This window comes from Oreochromis aureus, linkage group 10, assembly GCF_013358895.1.
Source record: "Oreochromis aureus strain Israel breed Guangdong linkage group 10, ZZ_aureus, whole genome shotgun sequence".
NCBI classification, from domain to species: Eukaryota; Metazoa; Chordata; class Actinopteri; order Cichliformes; family Cichlidae; genus Oreochromis; species Oreochromis aureus.
The window spans coordinates 23,134,472-23,161,502 of NC_052951.1; the positions used below are offsets into that span (position 1 = coordinate 23,134,472).

Genomic DNA, 27,031 nt, shown 5'->3' on the forward strand with positions numbered 1-27,031 from the left:
TCATATAAGTATGAACTATGAAGTCAGGACTGCTAAGCAGCTGGGGACACCAGGCCAGGCAGCTGCATCCGCCTGGGATGGTTTGGCTGCTAACCAGCTGCTGCTGAAATAAGGTTAAAGAGCCTCCGAGGATGGATGTGTCAGACATTTCAATCTTGTATCCCTAACAGTCAGCACGGCTTCTTAGCACATAAACAGCACTGAAGTGTTCGTGCTATCTGTAGTTTGACTTTTAAACAACCCACTCTTCTGAGTTGTGTCAAATGTGCTAAAAAGGTTTGTGCTGGTAAAGCATTTATTGTGCAGAAGAAGCAGTTTTCATTTGCACCCAACAAACGTGTCATCAAGGATTACGCTAGAAGGATAATTATCTGTCCGTCCATCCAAACTTCCTCAACACAGTATCTCTTTGATGGCAAAAGTGACATTGTGACAAAACATGCTTTTGGCAATAACTACTAATGGCAATATTTCACTTTTTAAGTTTGGTCACATGAACTGATGCAGTGATGATAGTTTATACTATGTCACTATTTGACTAGGATATCATTTTTTTTTTTTAAGTAGCCACAGATTGTGACCATACAATTGGTAGGATTCATAGTTAGTAACACTAACATCTGGGGACACCTATTACAGGTTCATATGATTAACCACATAAATCGCATGAACCTGAACAGATACTGATTTCAACTGCAATTTGAGTGATTAGCAGAGGCATACAAGCACAAAGGGGAGTTTCATTTAACTTATTTAGAAGTGTTTTCCCCTCTTTTATTCAGTTATAGGAGACAGTTGTTCAGTCAGATGATACACTAAATATAAAAGTGACCTCTGTGTAAGTGGTGAAAGGAGGACAGATAAAAGTGCTTTCATGACAGATGTACTTTGGCAGAACAAAGCCTGGCTCAACCTCTGTTCTCATCAGGATTGTCAAGAACAGCCATGACTCCAATTTTTTTTTAAAAAGGCAGACTCCTAACCCGGACTGACTCTTCTCTTTGTACCATACAGCTTAGAATAAGCTTAGAGTATGAAAAGCCTACTATTTAGTAAACTAATGAGGAAACTGGAAAGCTGAAGCCTTCAGTGTCATCTTCTTTAAAGTAAGAAAATGACTCAGCAATGCTGAACCAGACTTTTTACCCTTTAATATTAAACAACTTAGAGAAGCTCCACTAAACATGATATTCTGTCAATGATTTCTGTCCGTTTTTGAGCTGTACGTGCTCGGAGAACAAAGATGTGAGAAAGCCACCCACCAATTACAGCTCAAAGCCTGCGCTCTCTTTTTATGAAGGGGAAGGAAATCTTGTTACAAACAAAACCAGTGTGAGAAAAAGATGTTTGACACGATGATACGGGGAGATATAGAAATTCCTGACTTTGGAAATAGTATGGAAAAAAGAAACAGCTTTTGCTAAACACTTAAAAATATTTGAAATACATAATAAAGCAACAACTAATTGAGCGTGAAATGGCAGATTACATGTCATTAAAAAAGGAGTGTAAAAAAAGCAGCTGTTTTGCATTTTATATTTTTTTTTAACAAATTCAAAGCAGGAATACAGTGCATAAATAAAGAATATTTTAGCAGTCATTCCTCTTGTAATGTACACTTTCAAGACAACATCCCAATCAGTGTTTGCAATTAAGGTGCAGAAAGAAGACAAATTAGTCTTCAAGGTCATAGGCCATACTTTTTTATTAGATTTTTTTTACAGCATTACTTTTTTTTTTGTTTATCAAATAATCTAAATGAAATTAGGAGGGATTATATATTCTCCTTGGAAGACAGACAGAAGAAGGAGAAAAGAAAATCTCTGTAAAATAAAAATAAAAATGAATACACATTACATGTAATGTCATGCATTACATTCTCGTAATGTATATTTGTGAGATACATAAATGACCTGGAAAAGAAAAAAATAGATTAAACATGGAAATACGGGCAGAAAAAGGGGGGAAAGTGCATTTAAGGCAACTGCTGTTGAGTTTGCACAATATTTTCAGTCACCCCCCTCGATAAGTTAAAGTGAATGTGCTGGGCTGTAGTTACTGTGTAATGAGATCCAATGAGAAGATACCCTCGGCCTTACAATAGGTGATTCGATGGCAGATACAGTAGCTCGGGTAAAAAGGGGAGCAGGCAGAGTATTAGTAGTAAATATTTTAGGGACTGGGCAGAGTCAGCTTGGCAGGAGAGAAGTGAAGCAGGTGTCGTGTTGCATTCACTTTCTCCTGTTTCTTTTTGGGGGAAGTGGACACCTAAGTGGCCAGCAGAGTTTAGCAAAACAGGGGCATTAGTATCAAAGATGTTTTGGTTAGTAGAAAAAGAGGAGACCTGCAGTTTTCTTGGGATAAAGGAAGGACTGATGTTGTAGTGCTGTTTTATCATTTTTTCCTTTCATCCTTACAAAATTCAGAGTATGGAATGAAATTTTGCCCAACAAATAGAGACAACATAACTGTTACATGTTGTTTTGTGACCAGAGCTCATCGGAAACCAGTTTGAAATATTTACAAGTTTGGTAAAAGGTCATGTTTCTTTAAAGGGCGAATTGGGAAAGTCGCACAGGTGACAGCAGCACCCCCTGCTGGCCAACCGGAGCAACACAATATAGACAGTAGGACAACAAATCAAATACACGGTATGTGATAAAGGATGGGGGGAAAAGGAAAGGGGTGGCAAATATTTATATTATTCCACATTCATATTAAAATTATTTTTTTCATTTATAATTTTCAAGGAAACAATGTTCATCTTTGCAGCCATCACCACAATAAAACAGAGCAATTTACACCCTTGTCAAGTCATTTCTGAACTGCCAAGTACATCAACTGTTCAAGCTGCATCAGAGAATAAACAAAAGTTTCCACTATTCACAGAAAAAAGGGGAGACTACATGAAATTATTCAGACACATGTACATATTAACAATGTATATATTACAATACAGAATGGGGATGTTTTCTCTTGGGCTGTCAGTGGTAGGTGCTGTAAAAAAAAACCCAGAAAGGAGGAAAAAAAGACAACCAGGGGGTAAAGCTTTTACAGTCTGCTGGCTTTTGAGAAAAAATGAAGATGCAGTTTGACAATCCTTATGTTCTCCTGTACAGATCCAGGCTGAGTGGAGCTGGATCCAAGTGTGGCATTTCTCCCAAAATCTATTTTCACCTTCCTTCACTCAAGTCTGTTATATGTGTCCAGTGAAGACATGTCAACCTGAGTGTCCCGTATCTCCCATTAGTGTCTGTACACACCAGCTTCTGCAGTGTAGCTGTGTCCTTTTGCAGACGTGACCTCTGGAGAGTGCAAGCAGTGTGTAAGCACCATTCTCTGAACAGCAATGTCAGGGCAGTTGGTTGAAGAAACCAGGTCCCGAAAGTTCCTTGTTATAATCTGACCTGAGACCAGCACTGTTTAAATGGCCTCTGCGTGCGTAAGGCCCTGAGTTGGCTCGCTTCAGTTCACCGGGTGGTTGCATTCAAGAAGAACTTCTTTTCAGGTTTGAACGCCAAAAAAACAGAGGGGGAAAAAGAAGAGCGGCCTGTGGTCTGGTGGTTTGTTTTCCTCGTTGTTTATGAGCTCTCTGTCTGTTTATATTCCCACTGGGGCTAAATGTTGGTCAGTGATGTATTATTACCCTGCATGGCAGAGAGAACATATCCCAGGCTTTGGTTTTTAAATTGTCAAAGCATGTGTTTGCATCTGCATATATCTGTAAATGCATGTGTGTCTGAAAACTATTTATATGTGTGTGTGTGTGTGTGTGTGTGTACGTGTCTGAATGCACTATATCTGTTTTCCCAATTGCCTGCCATTCCTTGCAGTCTGTTACAGTATTCTCAGCTGCTTGGAGAGATATTTAATGTCCAACACGGCTCTAAAAATATCATCCTGGGCAGCAGGATGAGAACCAACCTCACCCGGTTAAAAAACAATATTAATAATAATAATAACAATAATAATAATAAATCTGAAGTGTGATCCGACCAGCACACAATACATCCAGCTATACCGACAGCAGTCTCTGATGTTATGACACGAGCAGCCACTGCTACACACACCGTTTCACACTTGTCCAGAAAATAAATAACACTGCAGTCACAAACAAGATCCCCAAGCTGACATACCACCTGAGAGAAAGAGAGAGACAGAAGTCATGAAAGATTAGATTAGAACACACAAAAACGTGCAGCATGTGGCACATTTTTATCATATTTAGATATCGGTATGCTCAGTCAGTAGCAGTAGAGTAGCCCCTATGTCCTAAAGATTATAATCTCTGTACTCAGCTGTCTCTCATGAGAATATTAGAATTTTACTACTAATTGTTTTTGCTTTACACTCTACGACTAAACTCACTGGCCACTTTATTAGGTATGCGTTTCTAGTGCTGCACTGTGGTCATAAAACGATGGATATGGTAAGCAGCAATATTTAGGGAGACACTTGCGTTGAAGCAATCCTCAGTTCGTACTATAAGGCAGAAAGAGTGTCAAGAAAATATCCCCCACATCATTACACCATCAGCAGCAGCCTGTACTGTTGATATAAGGCAGCATGGTATGGTTTCAAGTTGTTTACGCCAAATTTTGACCCGAACCTCCAAATGTTTCAGCAGAAATCGAGTCTCATCAGATCAGGTATTCTTCTACTGTCTAAGTTTGCTGAGAACGTGCAAGATGTAGCCTCAGTTTCCTGTTCTTAGCTGACAATAGTGGCACCTGGTGTGGTCTTCTGCTGCTGTAGTCCATCCGCTTCACGTTTGGCATGTTATACACTCAGTTCAAAGTCATTCGAAGTCACTTAAATCACCTTTTTTCAGCAACCTGATGCTTGATTTGATCGTCAGTGGGTCGTCTTGAACATGTCTACAAACCTAAATGCAATAAGTTACTGCCATGTTATTGGAAGATACGTCACTTGTGTTAATGAGTGATTGAAGAGGTGTGCCTAATAAAGCGGCCGTTGAGTGTTCTTCCCAGTATTCTTTCCAGTCAAAGTGCTTTTCCTTTCTTTTACACCTCTTGTAAACCAACTGTAAAATTTCTAACCTTCCATGCACAAACAGCTGAGCAGCAGAGAACAAACCAGAGCGAAAAGGTTAGTGAACACTGGACTTGTTATCTTCAGCTAGATGGGAACATGAATTTTTTCTCCATATATTGTTTTTACATCAGCCATAATAAATTAATTTAGTGGTAACTTTAGTTTTAGTCTATAAAAAACATGAATTGCTGGGTGAAAAACAATCATCTAGAACAATTCACAAACCCCAAAGGGTTTCTGCAATGCAGGTAAAAACAATGGTTATAACCAAAGAGTTGACAATGAAGAAATATATGATGGATGGAAAGGTGCTCATGGTATCTGCTACCAAGACGGTAAAAATGGAATGAAACACAGAAAACATGGAAAAAATACCACAAAACTGTAACAAAACTACATAGGTGGAAAGATGACGAGAGTATAAAGAAAAAGAAATGACAGATGAAGGAACGGTGGGAGAGTGTGCAGACCCGGGTCAAATCTTTTCTTGATTCTGAAAGACACAGAGCCACCCAGTGGTCAATTTGTAAAACTGTTTGAGGTTTATGGCTTTCCTCAGTAAAATTTTTAACCAAGGTCAAAAAGAGGGATGGCAGTGATTTGAATTTTCTACCGAAAGCCCAACAGGACTCACCTCTGCTACAGGACACGCCAAAGACTTCAAGGCCAAAGGATAAAGGCAAGAGAAAAGAACAAGAACAGAAACAGAAACTATAGGAAGGAAGAAAGATGAAGGAGGGACAAAGGAAGAGAAGAAGAGAATTAGAGGAACACTTGAGACATGTTAGTCACAGCAGGGACAGGAACAGAGGTTCACTGTGCAGCGGGCGTGGCTCATTGTGAATTATGAAATCATATTTATGAATATCACATGCTTTGAGATTTGAGGCAGATTCCCTCTTTATCTTTTCTCCCAAACTATCAAAATTCAATTAGTGTTCCTTTATGAGTGTATAGCCAAGCTGCTGATCATGAGAAACTAGATCATTTCTGCATCCAATTGTTTTCACATTAGGCCATCAAACACATCCTACCTTTTCCTCCAGGTCTTTAATCTGCCTCCTCTGGATTTCTGTCTTATCTTCAAGGTCACGAATTCTCTGCAATCATTTAGAGAGGGGAAAAAAATAATAACAATACCAGTATAAAGCATGTGACCTACAAACCTACTTCCACACAAAGCTCTACTGTATCATCAAACAGCCACATTTACAGACAGCAACAGACCTGATGGGCCTGGTGCAGAAGTTCCATCCTCTCCTGGAGGATCTGGCAGTCGTATTCTCGACTCTTCCTCAGCATCTGCCTCCTCAGCTTCTCCACCGCCGTCCGCAGCTCGTCCCTCTGAAGCTCATCCAGAGGCTCGCCGTACTTTATCACCTGGTGAAAAGAAGACAGGTGTGAAGCACAAATACTGGATTGTGATTGATTTGAAAGACTCCTTACACCTCCAATGTTACTGCTCTTTATCAGCTTTAGTGAATCATAAGACTCCTTGACGGCTTGTAGAAGCCTTTTTTGTTTCTTTATCTCTGTTAATAATCTCACACCAGTCATTTGTTTACCAAGAACTAGCTGTGCCAACAGCTTTGATGATCCAAATTAGTTGGGAGGAATTTGGCATTTCTTATCTTAATTAGATAAACCTCACCCACTGTATCAGATGACTGTGGTGACATTTCAAAAGATGGGTGAGACTCAACAAAGCTACAACTGTTTTTGTTTTCTTTTGCCTTTTTTGGGGGTAAAAATTTATGGCTGTACGGCAATGCATAAATACATGATGGCAAATAAAAGACCTTGTCTTGCTGCAGGGCGTTGTATAAGGTTGCTTCCAACTCCTGAATTTGCTGTGAAGAGAAGCAATGTAGAAAAGTGTTGTTAGTTAAGTTTGTAAGAACTTATTCACTTATCTTCAAACGGCTACACACCTAACAATACTGTCGCGATTCTAATCATAAGAATTATGTGTCACCTTGGGAACTGAAATTTAGACCCCAAATAAAACGAGGCACTGTTTTCTCAGCCCCAGATGTACATGAGACAAAAAACACACCCACCATGTATGCCTGATCCAAAGCCTGTTTTCTGTAGTCCAGCTCCTCTTCCAGATATCCTTTCTGTTTGCAAAACATCTCCTGTACACATGGAGCATATTAGGACCAGTGTTTAGCAGAGAAAGAAGTGATAACATAAATTTAAACCACATCCTAACATGTGGTTTAATTGTTTGAAACTATAGGATATGGATCTGTGAAGAAAACCAAACATCAATGGCATATTTTTTGTTTGTTTGGTTTACTAGTCATAACTTACAGGAAGGATCTGGGTACAATGTGGAATATTCAATAAACCATCGTCAATATTTCTCTTTTTTCCTTTCCTATTTATTCTTTTTTTTTTTTTTTACTGAGCCCAATGCCACTAAGTAACATTTAACGCCTCCCTGTTAAAGTGTGGTGCAATGGTGCAAGTCTAGAACTTGATGTGCAGCAGGCACACTGTGCTTCAAATACTGGTTATGGAGACTCTTCGGGTGTGGTGTGACTTTATCTAAAGAATGTTAATTAAATGGCTTAAAGGCAGAAGGTTAAGGAGAAGAATCAGTCATATCACTAATCATAATCATGAAACAAAGTCTGCCCCTTGTTGTGTCCCACCATCTCTATCTCCAGGTCCATCATCTTCTGGTGCAGTGCTGCCTCTGTCCCTTCAATCTGTTGAATCCACTGGAAAATAACAAGCAACAAAACATGATTTATTAAACCACAGAACAATCTGATGTTAATTTGAACACAATGTAGCTTCCAGCCTTACCTTTTCCGCAAGTGACAAAACAGTGCTAGCCTGAATAATAGCCACTTGCTCCTCGTTCCTTAAGTTCTGCACAAAAAAGACAATCAAACCTTAATAATGTAAATGTTTTAGTGACGGAAAATGAAATGTTAAGTTCTCTATGAATTTACCCCGTTGTCTCCGAGGATATCCAGCAGTTTGATGAGATCTGGTATGCATACATCCTGTGGAAAGAACATAATAAAACTGATTAGGGGGTAAATACATATAATTTCCTTTAATATTTAATCTTTACTGTTTTTAGCTACTTAACAATAAATTATGATAAAGCATCAGAGTCCTTCTCACTGCGCACCTTAACTCCTTCCTTCATACAGTAGATCTGCAGTGCACTGACTCCCTCAGAGAAAGGATGCATCCTCAAATGGTTGAATGGAGGAGACCTCCTCTCACGCTCCTAAAACAGCAAAAAAACCTTTTTTATTATGCAAAAAGTCTTCTGCAAGCCTCCTATGAATTATAACAGCATTATAACATAGTCTCTATCATAGGAGCCTAAAATTAATATTTAAATCAGGAGAGAAAAAAACAGGACAAGTGACAGTCTTACCCAGAGTTCTGATGATGGATTATATCAGTCCCTATCAGTGATTCTCTTTGCATGCTTGAGGTTTAGTAAGCGGCACTGTCTTTGTTCAACTACAAAGTTTCTAACTTGGTTCACAAGTTCATTGCAAACGCTGTCATCTGACTAATGACATGCCAAACCTGACAGCAGTGCTGGAGGTTTTTAGTTGAAACCGAGGCTGAATCACTTTGATGTTGCCAGAGGTGAAATCAGGTGAATGTGCACAGCACGTCCGAGCAAGAACTTTTCCTCTGTGTTCACTAGGTGGCAGCTAAAGCCTTCGTAAGGTGCTGTCAGTCACTGCACCGAAGCGAAGCCAGAACACAGAAACCGCTGTCAGCTGGTTATCGAGCTTGGAAATCAGAGACTCTTGGAGCCATTCCAAGACATGAGGCATGCACCCTGTTAAACAACGCTTCTGCTCTTCTCCACAGTCCTCGAGTTAAAGCAGGGATTAGGTTGTGTTGTTCTTTTAAAACGTCACTGTGTCCAACTCAAAGTTTACCTTGTACTTTTACAAAACTATATAATCCCCAGCCTTCAGAAAAAATTTGATAATTTCAGACAACATTTCTTTTCCCCTGTAAAGTGGCTACAGTCTCTCCTGATATGCCATGAAATATTTCACTGTGGTTTAATTCACTTTAATATAATCTATCAAATGTAAAACCAACGTGGCTGCTTTAATCATCAAAGTGTTGTTTGTGTTAATTACACTAAAATCACTTTTTCTCAGCTCTTGGGAAAGCAAAATGTTTCTAACTCAGTAAAAAACACACAAGTTATTTAGGCTCACCTGATTATTAGGCACAAACATTCACAGACAACCCTTATATTACTTGGTAGAAAACCCTTTGTGACGTACCTCTAGCTCCAGTATCCTAAACTCTAACAGTTCATTTTGGTCTTTGGAGTCTTGAAGCTCCTGCTGCAGCCGATTACAGTCTGAGTCCAACTTTTCCACCTGGGTGCCACAAAGTATCAAAATGAATGTGTCTGTTTTTATTTCCACTTTTTTATTGTAAACTGATTATCCAAAAAAAATGTGAGTCCAACCTTTTCTAACAACTCCTGATTCCTTCTTAGGAAAAGCTGCTTTTCTTCAACCCATTTGGAGTCCTGATTGGTGGAAAGGTACACATCATTTCATATGTTTATTAAACAAATATGGTTATTTTTTTCAATCCCCTCATACACACATGCAAACACCTTCATTCACACGTGTGTTTATGCATCCTACCTGTCCCTTCAGGGTTAGTTCCTTCTCCAAGTCCTCTATCTTGGCTTTATACCTGAGAACCTCTGCTTGGAGCTGTTCGTGAGCCTGAACCAGGAGCAAAACAGATGTTTTTCAAATCTTGTAAGATTTTAATTTTTGTCTGGCATTCACTCCTGACTGGAGTTAGCCTCTATAATGGGATCTGTTTAAAGCCACACCTAAAATTTCAACCCAACATACAACGTACATAATGTCGCTATATGCAGACATTAAAAGAGAATGACTTAAACGTCTAAAAGAATGTTTTGTGTCCTGGTCAAGCATGGGACATTACCCAATCAATGACGGCAGCTGAACTAATTAAAAAGTACATCTCACATCCACATGATGTGGCCACGAACAAAATGACTCTTTCACAGCCTCATACAATAGAATAAATGTCAAAAAATGATTTTTTAAATTGTGTGTTTAGATGAATACTTCAGACTAGTGGTAATCAAATTCTCGATAACTGAATTTCTCACTACTAAGGCAGCCAATGGGCAGACGTAACCTTGAATGAACCGTGTTCTCAATTGTTGTATCTCCAACTTAAATAATCCTTGGGGGGACATAAGAATTTTTGGGGCATTGTAACTTTACAGTTTCAGACTAGATCAGAGGTTTCCAGACTAACTGAGCAGTAACTAATTAATTAATCTTTATACATGTACCTTAGCTTCGATTTCAGCATCCAGTAGGCCTCCTTTCTGTTCCTGCAGCAGGGCGTAAGCTCGCTGTAAGGCCTGGTATTCCCTAGTGAGCTGACGGAAACGTAGCTCTGATTCCTCGTTGGCTAGACTCTTGATTGATACACACAGGAAAAAGATCAAAGGTTATGATTCTAGGAGACAGCATCATTATACTGATACATCTGACGAGCTAACATTACCCAGCTGGTATGACTGAACAAATTCGATGTTGATAGCAGAAGTTTAAAAAGTTAAAACACAATTGAAGGCCCTGATGTGAATATAAATGAGAATACTGACATTAATGCTAGACTATCTTTTGGATATGATAAATATAAACTCATACATCATCCAGGTCTTCATCAGGAGTAGCAGGAGTTCTGTCCATTCGAAATGAAGCCACTGAGGATGTCTCTGAGTCCATAGACTCTTCATCATACCCAAAGAAAGTATCAACCACGATATGCCTCTGCAGAAAATAAATACTAAAATATTTCCAGACCCCAAAATCTTTCACGATAGAGCAATCAATACACTTTTTTTTTCCTTTTGGTGCTTCACATTTAACAAAAAGCCCCATGTTTTGCATTAAATACTGTCAATTTTTAGTCTTGTTTCCTGCATTATTAACAGGTCCAGTGTTTCCTTCCACTCATTCATTTGTTTAATTACAGTCTTATTGAAACAATCTGCTCAAACAGAACTGACTTCCATACTTTTTTTTAAATGCACACTTTCTACACACACTTTAAATTAAGCAGCCATTAACAAATTTAATTTATCCTACCTTTATCGGCCTTGAACTTCTTTTATGCCTTTTCTTTCTTAGGAGTTTTTCTCGGTCCTGGAAAATCAGACAGATGAACAACACACTTTAACACTACGACTAAAGACACAGTTACTTTTTTTGATTTTCTTTCTTTAGGCTACATCATCAAATTTATAGAAGCAGCAAAATTACAAGAGCTACCCCATAGCAAAAGTGCTATAGGTGTGCAAAAGTCATGAGCCACCCCTCATTTCTTTATATTTGTATCCAAGGAAACAAAAAGTGGTCTTGAGCAACAGTTCTCCAGGCTTTCTGAATATCTGTGAATGTTTCTGAATGTTTACACATTAGTTTTTAACTTATTTTCAGTCCAGTACTAATTATTTTCAGATAAACTTTTCGTTTGTTTGTTTAAACACTTAACACTGACCTAAGAATCATCCAAGCATAGAAAAGGCACCTAACTCAATGGACAAACCAGTGATGCATTTCTTCAGTTGAATATAATAAAAACATGATGACGATAACACAGTTTGATAATATTTTTACACCAACGAGGTGATTCTCAAAGAGCTATTAGCAAAAAACCTAACATATCTGGGCATGGTGTACCGACCGTGTATCCTTGAAAGAAATTAGGCAGCTGAACAAGTGAAGGACAAAAGAAGAAGTGGCAGGCCTAAAAAGGTTTCTGCAACAATATGTGAAACAGAAACAGATCCATCAAAGACCTGACACAGGATCTGAGATCCAGCTAGTCCTTCAGTTGATCCATCAAGCCTCATCAGAGACGGTCTCAGTGGAATAGCAGCTGTTTCCTTCTTAAGGAAGGGAAAGAGAAATTCCATCAATTTTGATTATGAATTGATGGAATTATATAACTTGAAAAGTATCATCGATATTTTTATTTACCACGCAATACCACCTGGAAAGGCTCAGACTGGCAAGAGCTTAATTTTATTTTCAGCATGATGATGATCCCAAACACACTACCAGTGCAGTAAAAGCATATTTAGATAGAAATGTTGGCCTCCCCAGAGTCCGGACCTCAACATTACTCCAGCAGTGTGGCATCATCTTGACAGGTAAAGCAACAAAAGGCAGCCAAATCCATAAGAGATTTGGGATGTCCTTCGAAAAGCTTGGAGAACTATTCCTGAAGACAAAATGATGGGTGGCTCAAGACTTTTGCAAAGTAGTGTACTACAGATGTGAACAACAAATATGTGGTTTTAGAATATGTGTGATTAAAACACCATCAAAATCAATGATTGTAGACAAAAAACTCATCTGAAATTCCTGCTATGGGTCATATTTATCAAACCCAAACATATAAACTGGGATAAGCTCTATACTGTGCTTGATTTTCTAGTTTTCTAGTAAGGATATGGTAATACATTTTCACAAGATTAACAAGCATTACACCAATTTTCAGCAAACTATGTCCTGTTTGGAACAGGTCCTTAGTGTGGGTCATCTTGACCATAATGTCGTAATAGTTCATTAACCTCTGAGAATACTTTCTTTTCATATGAATCTATCTGACCTAAGCAGAAAGATTCAGTGTTGTATCAGACCTGCGTCAAAATGTTAGAGCATCACAGCAAGAAGCCTAACATGGCTTACTTGATAAATTACTGAAACACTATAAGAAACATACTCTTGTCAGTTCATCAATCATGCTTTGCTGCTCCAAGACTTGAAGCTTGAGAAAGGCTATTTCCTGGTCATCATGGGCTTGGTCCAGGTCATTGAGAGACTTTAGCTTCTTCAGTGGAGGATGAGAGTTTATCCTCTCCTTCTGCAGATTCACAAAAAACACAGAGAAATGTCCACTGAGATCACACTATCCAACTGTAAGTCAGCGTGTGTATATACAGAATGAGGCTACTGATACTTTGTACAGACCATCTCAAGGTTTTCTTTCATCAGGCTCTTGAGCTTCTCCTCCAGCTTCTGGATCGTCTGGGTCAAATCGTCATTCCTCTTACTCAGCAGCTTGTTCTTGTCCAGCAGGGGCTTACACTGCTTCTCTGACTCTCGAACACGTTTCAGCTGGTGGGGGAAAAAAAAAATCATAAATTTAATTTAAATGGTGATTAAGGAAGCTGGGAACTTTCAAGGAAAAGCAGAAACATTAAAAATGAATTTAGTTTCCTGAATTTCATCGTACCAGTTCATTCCTCTCATCCCCCAGCAGCGAGTTGCGGTCCTCCAGCTTGCGTATAGTCGAGTTGAGTTCAGCCATACGCCTCTGGTTTCTCCTCATGTCCTGAAACAAACAAAATGCAATCCTTTATCATTTGATCAATCAAGTCACAAGTGTGAGGAATACGTGATGTAATGGACTGCAAAACAGCACAGTCCATCCTGTCTTGTAGTGGTTTTGTTTTGCACTGATTAAAATTAAATTATAACTTGGAGTTGATTCATGTGTGGACCGCCCCTCTCTTATAGTCTTTTATAGTCTGGCACTTACAGAAATGCATAAGTGTGTACATGACATGGTTTCCATTTTGACTACTAGACTTTTAAAACAATCTAAACCAAGTGCACTCAAGTGCTTCAGCAAAAGTAATGAAGTGAATTCAAGAAGTAAGACAGTTTCTTTTAAATTAGCAGTTTAATATTATTTGTTTTAATTCCCTGAGCTGCTTCTCGATGGTTTCTCTACTTACTGGGCTGCCACAGTGCTCTGCACCATCTCCAGCTCTGCCTGGAATTTCTCTTTTCGGGCTTCCCAGGCCACACTCAGCCTCCTTAACAAGGAATAACTGTTCATCCAGGGCATCCTTCTGAAGCTGCAGCTTCTGTAAGTAACCCGATGTCGATTCCAGCTCTTTTTCCAGAGCGAAAATGGTGCGGTTCTTACCTTTGATTTCGTCCACCTGTGGTGTATGAGAAGGAAATGGAAACATCATTAAGTAATGGCTGAAAGGAAGGCGTTTTATTTCCGATGCTATCCTAATTGTTCCCATCACTGTTTATGACATTATGATCAGAATTAGGGTTTTAAATGTTAGAACAGAAAGATTACTATGATTTTTGCTTGTATTTTCTTTTAATGTATCTCTAAAAAACTAACAAACAACTGTAGAGAAACCAGACCCACTTATACAAGTAGAGAGGAACAACAGACCCATAAATGTTTTTATGCTTGTACCGTGAAGTAATTACGAGAAAATTGACATTTTTTGCAAGTGCAGTGTTTATTGAGGCTTCTGATGAAATTTTAAAATTAAATAAATATAATATAAATTTGAATATATGACTTTTAATTTGTATTATTTTTGCTACATTTGGCATTGTCGTGCAATCTATCACTAAAAGAATTTATTGCACAAATTATTTTGCAATTATTTTGTTATTTTGTTATTTTCAGGGCTTAATCAGTATTTTTAAAGCTTGTTTTAAAGGTGTGAGAGGATTTTATGCAGATATTTTAATACCATGTTGTTGTTGTTTTTTTATTGGCTAAATAAAAACTAGTTTTAGGCATTTCGACTGACAGATAAATTACAAAGACTGCCTTGATAGCGATTTGGAGGGAAATTTACAGCATTAGATTTGTCCATAACTAAACTCTCTCAGCACCAGGTTTCTACGTTATGCAGGTTACAAATGAAAATGTTTTCCCTGCTGCTCTTTTGTTCTTACATAGGTTGCATTAAACACAAATGTAGCTCATTTAAATAGATAAAAATCTACCCCGCTTTTCTCTATTTCACTCGCACTAAAGTGCGGACTACTGTATACTCTGTTGTAGACACAGACTAGCTGGAAAAACTAGTCAAGTAATGATTCCTGTTAAAATTCTTTGAAGACTTCTCGAAGCCTCCTGAGGGGCTGAATGCATTATAGAGTTGTGTCTACTAAAGCTCAAACAATAAAAGATTTTAAAGAGTATACCAACACGGATCTTTGGTGATTTAAAAATCAGTTTTTTTTCTTTCAAACACACAAAACATAAATAGATTTCCCTAACGTTTTTTATGTGTAGTTATTTATGAGTCCTAAGATAACATGACAATGCAATTTTAAAATCTTCTTGTACAGTAATAACACAATAAGTCATGGGTTACTCGTTTATGGTTTTTATGACTCTGCTCAGATCAGCTGGTTTTGTGTTGCCAACACATTTATTGATTTTACTTTATTAATTTTCATGTATCGAAGAGTATAAATGCAGATACCAACATAATGGCAAATAGCAAATATCGGCTGATATGTCGTCTGACATATTGGTGAGACCAATATATCAGCAGGACAAATATATCAGTCAGGACTCTAAGGTCAATGTACATGACTCTGCATAGTGACAAAAAATTAGCAGGCTTTTATTGACACCTGTAAGTCACAGACTCACGGACGCAGAAATTGTGACATGCTCATTATTCATATGTTGAAGATATATCTGAAACCTGTTACTAATTTTACGGTGGTTATTTGCAGTGGCTGTTCATACCAGTCTGCGGATGTCTCTCTCACAGTCCCATTTGATCTTAGAGATCTGCTCCTGGTGCTGCTGGTGCTCCACCCGCAGGTCCCCAGCCTTCATCTTGTCAGCCTGGATCATGTTGCTGAGAGCCTCGTCAGTCTGCTTTTTAGCAGCCTTCAGCTCTCCTATCTCCTGCAGGAGTTTAACTCTCTCCTGGTCAAAGAAACGACGTGCGTCCTCCTTGGCTTCAAGAGTCAGTGCTGTGCGTACCTGAAAAAGTGAAGGCAGAAAGAAAAAGGTTGACTAGGTTGATAAGGGTTTTATTTATTTATTCTTTTTACATTTTTCTGAAACACAAGTAAGTGTAGGGTGGAATGAAAATCTTAAAATCTGTTTAACGGACATCTTTAAACTCACCTTCTCTCCGCTGCCATCACGCATGGCATTCAGTGCTGCTTTCAGCCTCTGGTTTTCCTGGTCTTTGATTTTAGCATGGCGGGCCAGTTCTTGCTCATGCTGCCGTGTCAGGTTTTCCCTGAGAGCCTGGAGCTCCTTTTGCTTTTCCTCATGCCACTTTGCCCGCTGCTCTGTTAGCATGGCAGTATGGCGGTGCTGCTCCTGCTCTCGCACCCGCTTCACCTCTTGCACCTTGTCTCGCTCCAGTTTGCTCACCTTGAGAGGAGCACAAAAGGAAGGGTTTGGTTATTTTTCATAAATGGCTACTATAAAAATTTCTTAAGCTGTCCTTGATGGTTCTGAACATTTTATCATTTAAACTTTAAGGTTTTAAAAATACTGTATTTACACAGAAAGTGGTCCAAGAGATAATAGTCCAGATAAATATACGTATATGAGATGTAGTACAGTACCTTGCATTTTTCTTGGTGCAGCTCTATCTGAATGTCAGTCAACTTGGACCTGAGATCTTCATTAGCTGCCTGTAAGGCAGAAATAAGGGCTTCGGGCTTCTCGCCCTTCGTACGCCCTTTCTTAGCCATTGATTCAAGAACTAGAGAGGCTGTTCCAATGCTTTCATTGAGACTTCATATAAGCTTTCCGAGGTGCTCCCAAGGTTTCCAGTTCCTCCTCTTCCTCATTCTCCTATTAGACACAAGGGCTTGGGGTAGGAGCAGAGACAAAAGAGTGACAGAGTTAGACAAAGCAAGTCCAGATTTACTTTAAACAGAGTATGAATAAGATTCTTGTACTTTGAAATCATAAAATCCTGGAAACATAGCAACAAAACTAATGTTTTGCCCCGTCAGACTTCAGACAAGCAAACCAAAAGGTATGAAATCACTGTGGGAATCACTGATTAGGTGAAATACAGTGCTTTAGCAAGCTTGCTACACTGTATAAGCCCAGATAAAAAACACTGGTCTCACCAGGATTAGGACAACCATGCATTGTTAACACCGCAAGAGCACATGGAGGAGAGAAAGGGAGGTGTTAATGCTAGGCTATAACCTAGCTAAAACCTAGCCCTAACGCTAAGCTCCTGAAACCCATTTCCACCACCAACTTGCTGGCTAACGAAGGCTATTTCATTTTTAGGTAATTATATAAAAATGATGAATGAAGTCTAATCTTATCTAATTTAATCTGAAATATTCAACTGAAAAATACAGTAACAAACTTGGAAACAGTGCATATTTGGGTTAAATCCTAACGCCAGTTAACAGGCTCAAAATGAAAACATGCACCACCTTAGTTTATTATCTTAACAGTGATAAACACTTATTGTTTGGTAGAAAAAACAACAATTATTAAACGTCAGTATAAATGGTAAAAATATAAATACACTACAATTTTGTTGGGCTTTTCAAGTCTGATTGACCACTTGGGACTTTTTACTGTATCTATCTATCTGTATCTATATGTCATCTGTTCAACATGCAGACACCACTGATACAGTTTTAAAACTACCAGCGTAGTAATTAGTGGTCAACCTCTACTTTCTGAGTAACAGTTACCCAAACAGTCATGGACCTACTAAACTCATTAGGACTCCCCTTGGGGAGACCCAGCTTTCTTGCAGTTTGGCCACATGCAGTTGAGAAGTTGTGGAATTAACATGGTAATCCTTCAAAGCCACACTGCTAGCATGGCATAAAAAATGGAGATGAGGGTTTTTTGAAGAATTTAGTTCTAATTTGTTAATATTCAGATCTGCCAGCAACCCATTTAAGGTTAGGGGTAGGATAAGGCTAATATTAGCCCCATGTTTATGGAATTTTGCACTTGGCTTACCTAAATGGAAAAGCTCATAATTATGACAATATTAACTTGAACGGCAACATCGGTTACTTTCTGATCTATATGTTTGAAACCTCCTGTGAGCAGTTTCCTCTGCACTTATGCAGATTTATCTCAGGAGCTCCTGCCTTTCTGCCTTCAAAACCATGTGAGAAACCTTGTCCTTTAACTGGGACCTGTGAAAGGAAAGCCGGAGTTGGTCCCTGTTTTTTTTCCTCACTTTGTGGCATAAAGCAGTTTGATGCCACTTCCTAGAAGTGTTTTGCTCTCAGCCTTATTGAATCTGTTATATTCAATATTTTTTTATGCCTGTAAATTCTGCATGTCCATAAAAAGCTACATAAAACCTTTTAGAACTGTAGTTCGTTGTGACTGTTGCTGGGTCAGCTTCTTTCATGTGCATTCGATTTCTTGTTTGACTACAACTGTTACTTACCTAGTTATAGTCACGGAAGAAGTTATACTCACTCATTAACATAACAAAACAGCAGTATACACAATGCACACAATAGAAACATCCTCATAATTTTTTCCTTTCAGTATGATGACCTACACATGCATTATGTTATGGTAAATCTCTAAGGTCATACAGATCCAGACAAAGAGAAGCCAATAATGACAATTTCTGTGGCAACAGATTTCCATTTGAGAAATTTCACGGTGTAAATAAAACCTGAACAAGCAAGTAGGAAGTGAAATTGTCCTGATCATATTGGCTGATTATCAAACCGAAGTGGTTTTGGAACAGATGGTTGTCTGGATATGCCGAGTCAGTGGTAATCCTTCCTGCCCCACAATCTGACTTTTGTGCTGTTTGTGCACAGCCTGAGGTCAGCTGAAAGCCAATGACCTGCTAAAAGCCACAGATAGACTTGTGCAGCAAATATAGGACATTTGGGCTAAAATAAGACTATGAAAGACTTGTCCTATCTGTTTACTGAACCCAGTCTATTTTCACACATCCTCACCGTAACACATTCACACACTAGTCCGGGGTAAAATAATGCTCAGTTCATTTCAATATTATTCATATAGGACCAAATCACAACAACAGTCACCTCAAGAAGCCAAGGTCGCCTAAAGATGGCAATGCAGGCCTACCGCACTTACTGCACCTGCATGTAAGATGTACAGTAAGGCTTCAATGTCTTGCTCAGTGGTAGAGAAAAATAAATGGTAAACTCATGAGCCAAAAGGACGGCTTTTAGCTCATATATATGTTGTTTTACTGATTAAAACAGACATTGTTCTTATGGCAATCAAATTAATTACATAAGAAGGTAAATATAGGCTTTATCTCGACCAATCTGTCTAGAAAAAATAATAGATACACAAATTACCATTTGGAGTTGCAGTCTAAAGATTACAGGTTTGGTGCCTTTTCTAATGTATTATGCACATGTTAACATGAAATATGTTAATTATGAAAACCAGAGTATGATGTATTGTGTGTGAGTGTGTGTACAACACACATGTTGTATTTAATATTAGACATAAAAATTTATTCTTCAAATTGTCTGTGCACTTAACAGGGTTTATAGAGTATTTTGTGAGACTGCTGAAATTTTAACTTTACTTTTAATACTCTAAAAGAACTATTTAGCTGGATATTTGTTTTATTTTGTTAGATATTTTTAATATCTAAAAATACCTTATGAAGAACACAGAAATAGATAGTCCCTTGATGATTTGGATGATGAAGGTTAGCAGTTATTAGGCTCATGTAATGGCTTTGCTGCTTTAATTCTTCTTAAATGGCATATATATACATATACGTATGACTTCCAACTATTCGTGACTTTGCCTGTTCTATGCAGATTCAACGACAGATTTATAGATTAAACTGGTTCTAAACTCTTTGGAAACACTGTTAGAAGGTCACGGTTTTATCACATTTGTAGAGACATGCAGACTGTTTTCCTCTAATACACTACACACAAAATGTTCATATGAAAGTGAAAAAGACTGTGCATCATCACAATGACTCACAAGGAACTGGACTACATCCCTCATAATCTGAAGTGGAATGACATAACATTGCTTAACAGATTTGACGATGCAGATTAGAGATGAAGTAATCATCACGTCTAGTCCACATGGGCTCCTTATTTTGCAGTTAGTTTACAGTGCGGCTTTTCAGAAGTACTGCTGACGTTATTAAGAATCACTTCAGGAGGCTGTCCAAAGTAACACTAATGAAGTAGCAACAAGTAGCAACTTCAAAAATGATTTGCAATAAGAGTTCAGGACAGTTATGTAATGTACATTAGCATTTTAACACCACTGTCTGTAATCTGTGAATGAATTTGAAAATGTTTGCAGAGGAAACTTGAGCTTATTTGAGTTTGCATCTGCAGTAGATTTCTAAGTATGATGTGAAAGAGTAACCAGATTTACACCCTTAAACATGAAATATTCCAACAGACATTTTTCCTGCCAATTCAATTGTATATATATATATATTTTAATATTTAATTAATTAGATCGACTATTATGAAATAATTAAATATTTGGCCATATTAACAAGTCTCTATAACAATTTTTCCAGAGGCACAAGTGATGTGAAAAACACTTTATGGAGGATTTATGTAGTTTTCATGTTGTTTCGAAGGGAAACCGGGTTGCTTCTTCACCCATTGCGTGTGTTTTTGAACACAGAAAAAGCAAATGTTGACCGGAAAATATACATTTGATATAAATTTAAATTGGTGTATTGTACACAAGTTTTTATAATATGGAAAATACTAAGGCAGTTGAGGTACTCTACATTTACAGAAACACTTCCTGTTTCTTTGATACTCACCATGTTGTTATACAATGTACAACACTCTCCATGGTGGCATGAGTGCAATACCCATATATCAAAACTCTAACAGGCTGTTATCATTTCATCAGAGTCCACGGATCTTCATCTGACAGGATGTGTATTTAGAGTGGGTTTAACATTTTAACACACAGCGCTGAGCGAGCACAATCCTCTTCCATTAAAGGAAGTTTTACCCCAAGCCTGCCCCTTTTGGGGCGATCTGGCAATAACCATTCCCATACTTATTTCTGCTATTTCAAACATTTGTACACCTGGTGCTCATTTAATTTCTAAAAATAAAATAAACATTTTTTTAAATCTGTAAAACATTAGCCATTTTTTAGACAATTAATATACAAATAAGTTAAAATGTACCACAGGTATGCTGGGGGGGCAATAATAGTAATGCTGATAATTCATTGATAAGTCATCTCTTGTCATTTTGGTTAAGCTGACTAGACCATCATCATGCAAAGCCAACCGCCTCACCATGACTACTAATACTGTATTAACCTACAAACCATCCACAGAAGCCAGATACTGTTCTGGAGGAGTAGGCTAGATATGTATTTGCGATGAGCCTAACTCAATCTGATTGAGGTCACATTCCCCAGCAGGGAAATGATCTGTTGGCTAGCCAAATGAGCATTATTCACCCACACAGAGGCATTATAGGTCCCACTGCTCAGTGCAACACAAGTACCCACTTTCTAACCTTACAGACTTCTACTTCTAGTTTTCAATATATCACTTTCAGTATCAGGCGTCTTTGGTGACTCTTAACAAGATTTTTAGGGAAGGATTGTGATTCATGTTTCCTTGCTTGTTAACAAATAGCAGAAAAATCCTTCAGAGCTGTCATTTGTGATCTATATTTCCCTCAGGAACACCCAAGTAATATTCTTACTCAGCACTGTCCTCTTTTCCAATGAGAGCCAGTTTAATATTTAAACATGGGGTTTTATAGCGGGAAGCCTTGCATATAAAGTAAGAAATTTTTTTGGAAGCTGCTAAATGGCAGGTAATGGACAATTTAAGCTAGTATGAGCAAGCTTAGAGGCATCTCTAAGACTTATTTTAGTATTATATTATGATCAAATTATAATGCTGTGATTGAGGATCATCATCATAAAAACTGTAGCTCACTAGAACACTAAACTCTAAACCTCTATCTTATATTTGGACAAAGCTGACTGGTTACAAGCCATTTAGCAAATAATTCATGTTTTATTTGCATAAAAAGTTTAAATAGATTCAAATGAGGAAATAAATAAAACAATAAAGGATGCTAAGACAACACAAGACTCTTTTGTAAAGAGACAGATTTCAACCCTAATACTGCAAAAAAATTACAACTTGCTATGATTTTAAAAAGTGCAATATTTATACTCAACATACTTCACACAACACAATCACTCAAAATCTTTACAACAATATTAGCAATCAACATCACACAAGACTAAGAAACTATATAAAAGAAAATCTTAGAGTATCAGTACCTTATACAAGCTTCCTGGTAGCTGTCAGAACTAACTGTAAGAAACCCGACAGCTACAGCAGCCTCTTGGATAAGAAATGACATAACTGAGTAACACTTTATGGACTCACAGACTAACACAAGTTAATGAAAATGCATCTTTCATGCCAAGAAGGGTTTAGGGAACCAAATCTTTCAAACTCTGTTGACAGTATTCCTCTAAGAACTAGTGAGCACTCAGCAGATCAAGAAGATCAAGCATCCATCACAGTAGCATCACTTCAATAATACATTTTTAACTATAGAGATTTAACCATTATCTCTAAAATGTATAACTCATGTGAGCAAACCAGGATGCTAATGCTATGAGATCAAATATATGTGGTGAACATACCTCTTTAATCCACAAAGACCACTATTTTATGCATTTGTGACCCATCACGTTCACCTTCAATGCAGTGATGATATTTAAAACATGTTTCTTGGACTGCTGTCTATGTTCCCAGTGTTTGTAACTTATACAAGGATATCTTTATAGGTCAATACTGCATGGTAAGCAATCGACTTGAGTTATGTGGAAATGACAGACATGGAGATGCCAACCAAGTATAAAAAACCCCTTTAAAATACTCAACAGCAATTTCTCCAACAATTAAATGGTCCGCAATTCTAATTCAACAATTGTTTAATTGCACTTGAACAAAGATGGACATTTATTTATTTTTGTGTCAGTTGATTATTTGAAGTTTTTAACAGGGTCCTAAATATTGTTGATATAATAAAAATATATGCTTAATATCGATTAGAAATCAAACTTACCAAAATATTTTGTCTCACAGACAGATAGCAAAAGCAATTATTTTGTGTCACGGTGCTACTGTACACCTGACAAGCAGAGGGTAAAGTGAGATTTGGCAGGTGTGAAAAGATTGCGTGTAGCAGTGTATGGGGAAAAGAACCACCTAGAAATAAGTCACAGTAATTTTCATTGTGAGATTTGTTATGTACAGGCTGTCATCGACTGACCAGTCCTGCTGCTGCTTTCAGATTCTCTGCTCTTTGTGGATTTAGTCAACTGAATTCAACCAAATAAGCAAGGTTACATGAGCTCTCGTGGCTGCTTTCCAACACCTAGACAGCATAAAGCTAGTGCAAAAGAAAGGATTTGGCAAGGGAATCTAATCAGTGTCATCACCTTAAATTTAAAGTGATGTCTGCAATCCTAGATGTAACCTAACACTGAACATGAACACCACAGCCACTCTGCATCCAACATATAGTGGTGCATTACTGGAAACTTCACCGCAGTCTTTCAAGCTAGTGACTTCAGCCTGCTCTAAACGACAACCTCTGAAAAACACAAAGTTCTTATACTTCACTTTGTTTGGAATGACTTTCACAATATGAAAAAAAAAAAGAAATTTGCAACATTATGTATAGATCCGAACACTACAAAATGAATTAGGACATTACAAGAAGCTTTAAAATTCCAGTTTTTCAAATGTCCTTGCAGTCTCTACCTTTGAAAACAATCTCTCATCTTTCACACCTTTCCTCACTTTCTTACATCTTTCTCCATCCCTGAAAATGTCACAGATGTTGTAATGTAATGGATTTTTTTTTCCACTCCCTGAAAAATAAACCGACTGTACGTCTACCTAGCAGACCCGCTGTGGCAAGCTCCATTAAAACATGTTTTTGTGTTTCGTGATATTTGCTTTTTTAAAAGTTGCATATGCATTTACCTTACCTAAGAAAAACTCCTTTTACTGTATTATCCATAAATCCCCCTATCAGGTTTAGTTGCTCTTTAACTGAAGGTGCCAGAATGCCATTAATAACTACAGTGGCTTGCAAAAGTATTCGGCCCCCTTGAACTTTTCCACATTTTGTCACATTACAGCCACAAACATGAATCAATTTTATTGGAATTCCACGTGAAAGACCAATACAAAGTGGTGTACACGTGAGAAGTGGAACGGAAATCATACATGATTCCAAACATTTTTTACAAATAAATAACTGCAAAGTGGGGCGTGCGTAATTATTCAGCCCCCTGAGTCAATACTTTGTAGAACCACCTTTTGCTGCAATTACAGCTGCCAGTCTTTTAGGGTATGTCTCTACCAGCTTTGCACATCTAGAGACTGAAATCCTTGCCCATTCTTCTTTGCAAAACAGCTCCACAACTGCCCTGTGATGGCCTCAGAGGTTGTCTCAGAGAATATTGGGAGCAACAACACCATGAAGTCCAAAGAACACACCAGACAGGTCAGGGATAAAGTTATTGAGAAATTTAAAGCAGGCTTAGGCTCCAAAAGATTCCCCAAGCCTTGAACATCCCACGGAGCACTGTTCAAGCCATCATTCAGAAATGGAAGGAGTATGGCACAACTGTAAACCTACCAAGACAAGGCCGTCCCACCTAAACTCACAGGCCGAACAAGGAGAGCGCTGATCAGAAATGCAGCCAAGAGGCCCATGGTGACTCTGGACGAGCTGCAGAGATCTACAGCTCAGGTGGGGAATCTGTCCATAGGACAACTATTAGTCGTGCACTGCACAAAGTTGGCCTTTATGGAAGAGTGGCAAGAAGAAAGCCATTGTTAAAAGAAAACCATAAGAAGTCCCGTTTGCAGTTTGCCACAAGCCATGTGGGGACACAGCAAACATGTGGAAGAAGGTGCTCTGGTCAGATGAGACCAAAATGGAACTTTTGGCCAAAATGCAAAACCCTATGTGTGGCGGAAAACTAACACTGCACATCACTCTGAACACACCATCCCCACTGTCAAATATGGTGGTGGCAGCATCATGCTCTGGGGGTGCTTCTCTTCAGCAGGGACAGGGAAGCTGGTCAGAGTTGATGGGAAGATGGATGGAGCCAAATACAGGGCAACCTTGGAAGAAAACCTCTTGGAGTCTGCAAAAGACTTGAGACTGGGGCGGAGGTTCACCTTCCAGCAGGACAACGACCCTAAACATAAAGCCAGGGCAACAATGGAATGGTTTAAAACAAAACATATCCATGTGTTAGAATGGCCCAGTCAAAGTCCAGATCTAAATCCAACCGAGAATCTGTGGCAAGATCTGAAAACTGCTGTTCACAAACGCTGTCCATCTAATCTGACTGAGCTGGAGCTGTTTTGCAAAGAAGAATGGGCAAGAATTTCACCCTCTAGATGTGCAAAGCTGGTAGAGACATACCCTAAAAGACTGGCAGCTGTAATTGCAGCAAAAGGTGGTTCTACAAAGTATTGACTCAGGGGGCTGAATAATTACGCACACCCCACTTTTCAGTTATTTATTTGTAAAAAATGTTTGGAATCATGTATGATTTTCGTTCCACTTCTCACGTGTACACCACTTTGTATTGGTCTTTCACGTGGAATTCCAATAAAATTGATTCATGTTTGTGGCTGTAATGTGACAAAATGTGGAAAAGTTCAAGGGGGCCGAATACTTTTGCAAGCCACTGTATTAGTCCAATATCCACTTTCCTTTTTTTGGTATAATTTTCATCAATTCCTGGAAGAGAAAAAATCTACATCTCTAGTGTCTAAATGCTCAACTATGGTTTCAAGCTAGTTGCTATTTTTGTCGGCTATTCGGTCCTAAACAAGTTCCAGGTGAGATTGAAGCTTCACTAAGAAATGCATATAAAACAGAAAAAGTCACAGCTGTACTGAGTGACTGCTACTGCCTTTTGAAGCTGTATGGTAAATGTGACATCTTAAAGACTTCTGGTATTCATTTTGAGGCAAATTTTAGACCACCTAAAAAAAATAATATTGTAACTGTCCAATTTCTAATGCAATACTGAGAAACAATATGGGGATCTAAATGTTCATGCAATTTGTTGCTGAGCAAGCAGAACAACAACCTTATGTGAGCTTTTTAATGATAGTAGGGGTCAGAAGCTTCAAACGGAGTTCATTAGAGTGTCACGACTAAGCCATGCAGTCAATACACTACAAAATACATTAGAATACACAGAACAGAGAGCTAAAACGTGAAAAAGCTCTAAGGAACTGCACAGCTGGACAATGGCCTGGGAGTTTTAAAGTGTGATGGCAGCATTCAGATTATAAAATGTCCCTAAGTTAGGCTTCAACAACCACTGGTCAAACACACACTAAAAACAAAACCATGTAAGTGGAACACGTTTTGTAGTAATAGTACTGTGATGACTGGGAGATATGATTGGTAAGTCTTAACTAAAACCATCCACGCTCACAGGAACTGATTAGCATGGACAGATTTTTTTAATATGAAAAAAATAACTAAGAGTGAAATAGAACTGATGGCCCATTTCCTCTTTGCACTCTGAATGAGAGTGTATGTGCATGTATCATGGTGTTGGTGTATCAATGTGAGCTTGTGTGCATTAAATACTATAACACGAAGCACACTGGCACCATGACCCACTTTTGACTCCTCAGACATTAAATTTGGTTGTTAGCACTGGATTTTCCAGCAGACTATCAGAGGGAGCATTGGAAATACAACCCGCAGCTTCAGTGTGACTGAAAATAGAGTTAAAACACAGAAATGATTGATGGTCACAAGGACGCATTTTTGCTTTGTTTGAACAATTGCTAGTGATTTAATGTTAACCTGGACTACATGCTGATTCTGCATATAGCAGTGTGTGTTACAGTTTTGCCAAATTCATTTAAATCAATGGCAGCTAATTCACTGCCATTGATTTTATGTATCATAAAGAGATTACATACATTTTTTTGCTCCAAAACGGTACCCTACTGATTTCTGCAAACATTTATTTATACAGTATGTGGTAAACAGTGCTCAACCTTGAAGATGACTGAAATAATCCCTGTATATGTAAACTTACT

At 38.2% G+C, this 27,031-nt stretch overlaps 1 protein-coding gene across 4 annotated transcripts in view; it reads right to left on the reverse strand.

The window, feature by feature from the left end:
• Positions 1-1,698: 1,698 nt before the first annotated feature.
• The window catches only part of jakmip2 (janus kinase and microtubule interacting protein 2), a 28,482-nt gene continuing 3,149 nt past the window's right edge, over positions 1,699-27,031 (reverse strand). Inside the window, exons 1-23 of one of the 4 annotated variants that reach the window (XM_039618856.1) lie at positions 17,022-17,094; positions 16,506-16,753; positions 16,054-16,308; positions 15,664-15,906; positions 13,877-14,086; positions 13,372-13,470; positions 13,107-13,253; positions 12,859-12,999; positions 11,217-11,273; positions 10,776-10,898; positions 10,412-10,540; positions 9,720-9,803; positions 9,536-9,598; positions 9,345-9,443; positions 8,207-8,308; positions 8,022-8,075; positions 7,873-7,938; positions 7,716-7,784; positions 7,116-7,193; positions 6,855-6,905; positions 6,283-6,435; positions 6,090-6,155; positions 1,699-4,139 (exon numbers count right to left, since the gene is read on the reverse strand). In XM_039618856.1, the coding sequence (XP_039474790.1) occupies positions 3,849-4,139; positions 6,090-6,155; positions 6,283-6,435; positions 6,855-6,905; positions 7,116-7,193; positions 7,716-7,784; positions 7,873-7,938; positions 8,022-8,075; positions 8,207-8,308; positions 9,345-9,443; positions 9,536-9,598; positions 9,720-9,803; positions 10,412-10,540; positions 10,776-10,898; positions 11,217-11,273; positions 12,859-12,999; positions 13,107-13,253; positions 13,372-13,470; positions 13,877-14,086; positions 15,664-15,906; positions 16,054-16,308; positions 16,506-16,634 (2,709 nt within the window). In that variant the 5' untranslated portion in view covers positions 16,635-16,753; positions 17,022-17,094 and the 3' untranslated portion in view covers positions 1,699-3,848. Of the gene's footprint in view, positions 4,140-5,689; positions 5,767-6,089; positions 6,156-6,282; positions 6,436-6,854; positions 6,906-7,115; positions 7,194-7,715; positions 7,785-7,872; positions 7,939-8,021; positions 8,076-8,206; positions 8,309-9,344; positions 9,444-9,535; positions 9,599-9,719; positions 9,804-10,411; positions 10,541-10,775; positions 10,899-11,216; positions 11,274-12,858; positions 13,000-13,106; positions 13,254-13,371; positions 13,471-13,876; positions 14,087-15,663; positions 15,907-16,053; positions 16,309-16,505; positions 16,754-17,021; positions 17,095-27,031 lie in introns of those variants that run through there. The other 3 variants (XM_039618858.1, XM_039618855.1, XM_039618857.1) reach the window with 3 other exon arrangements.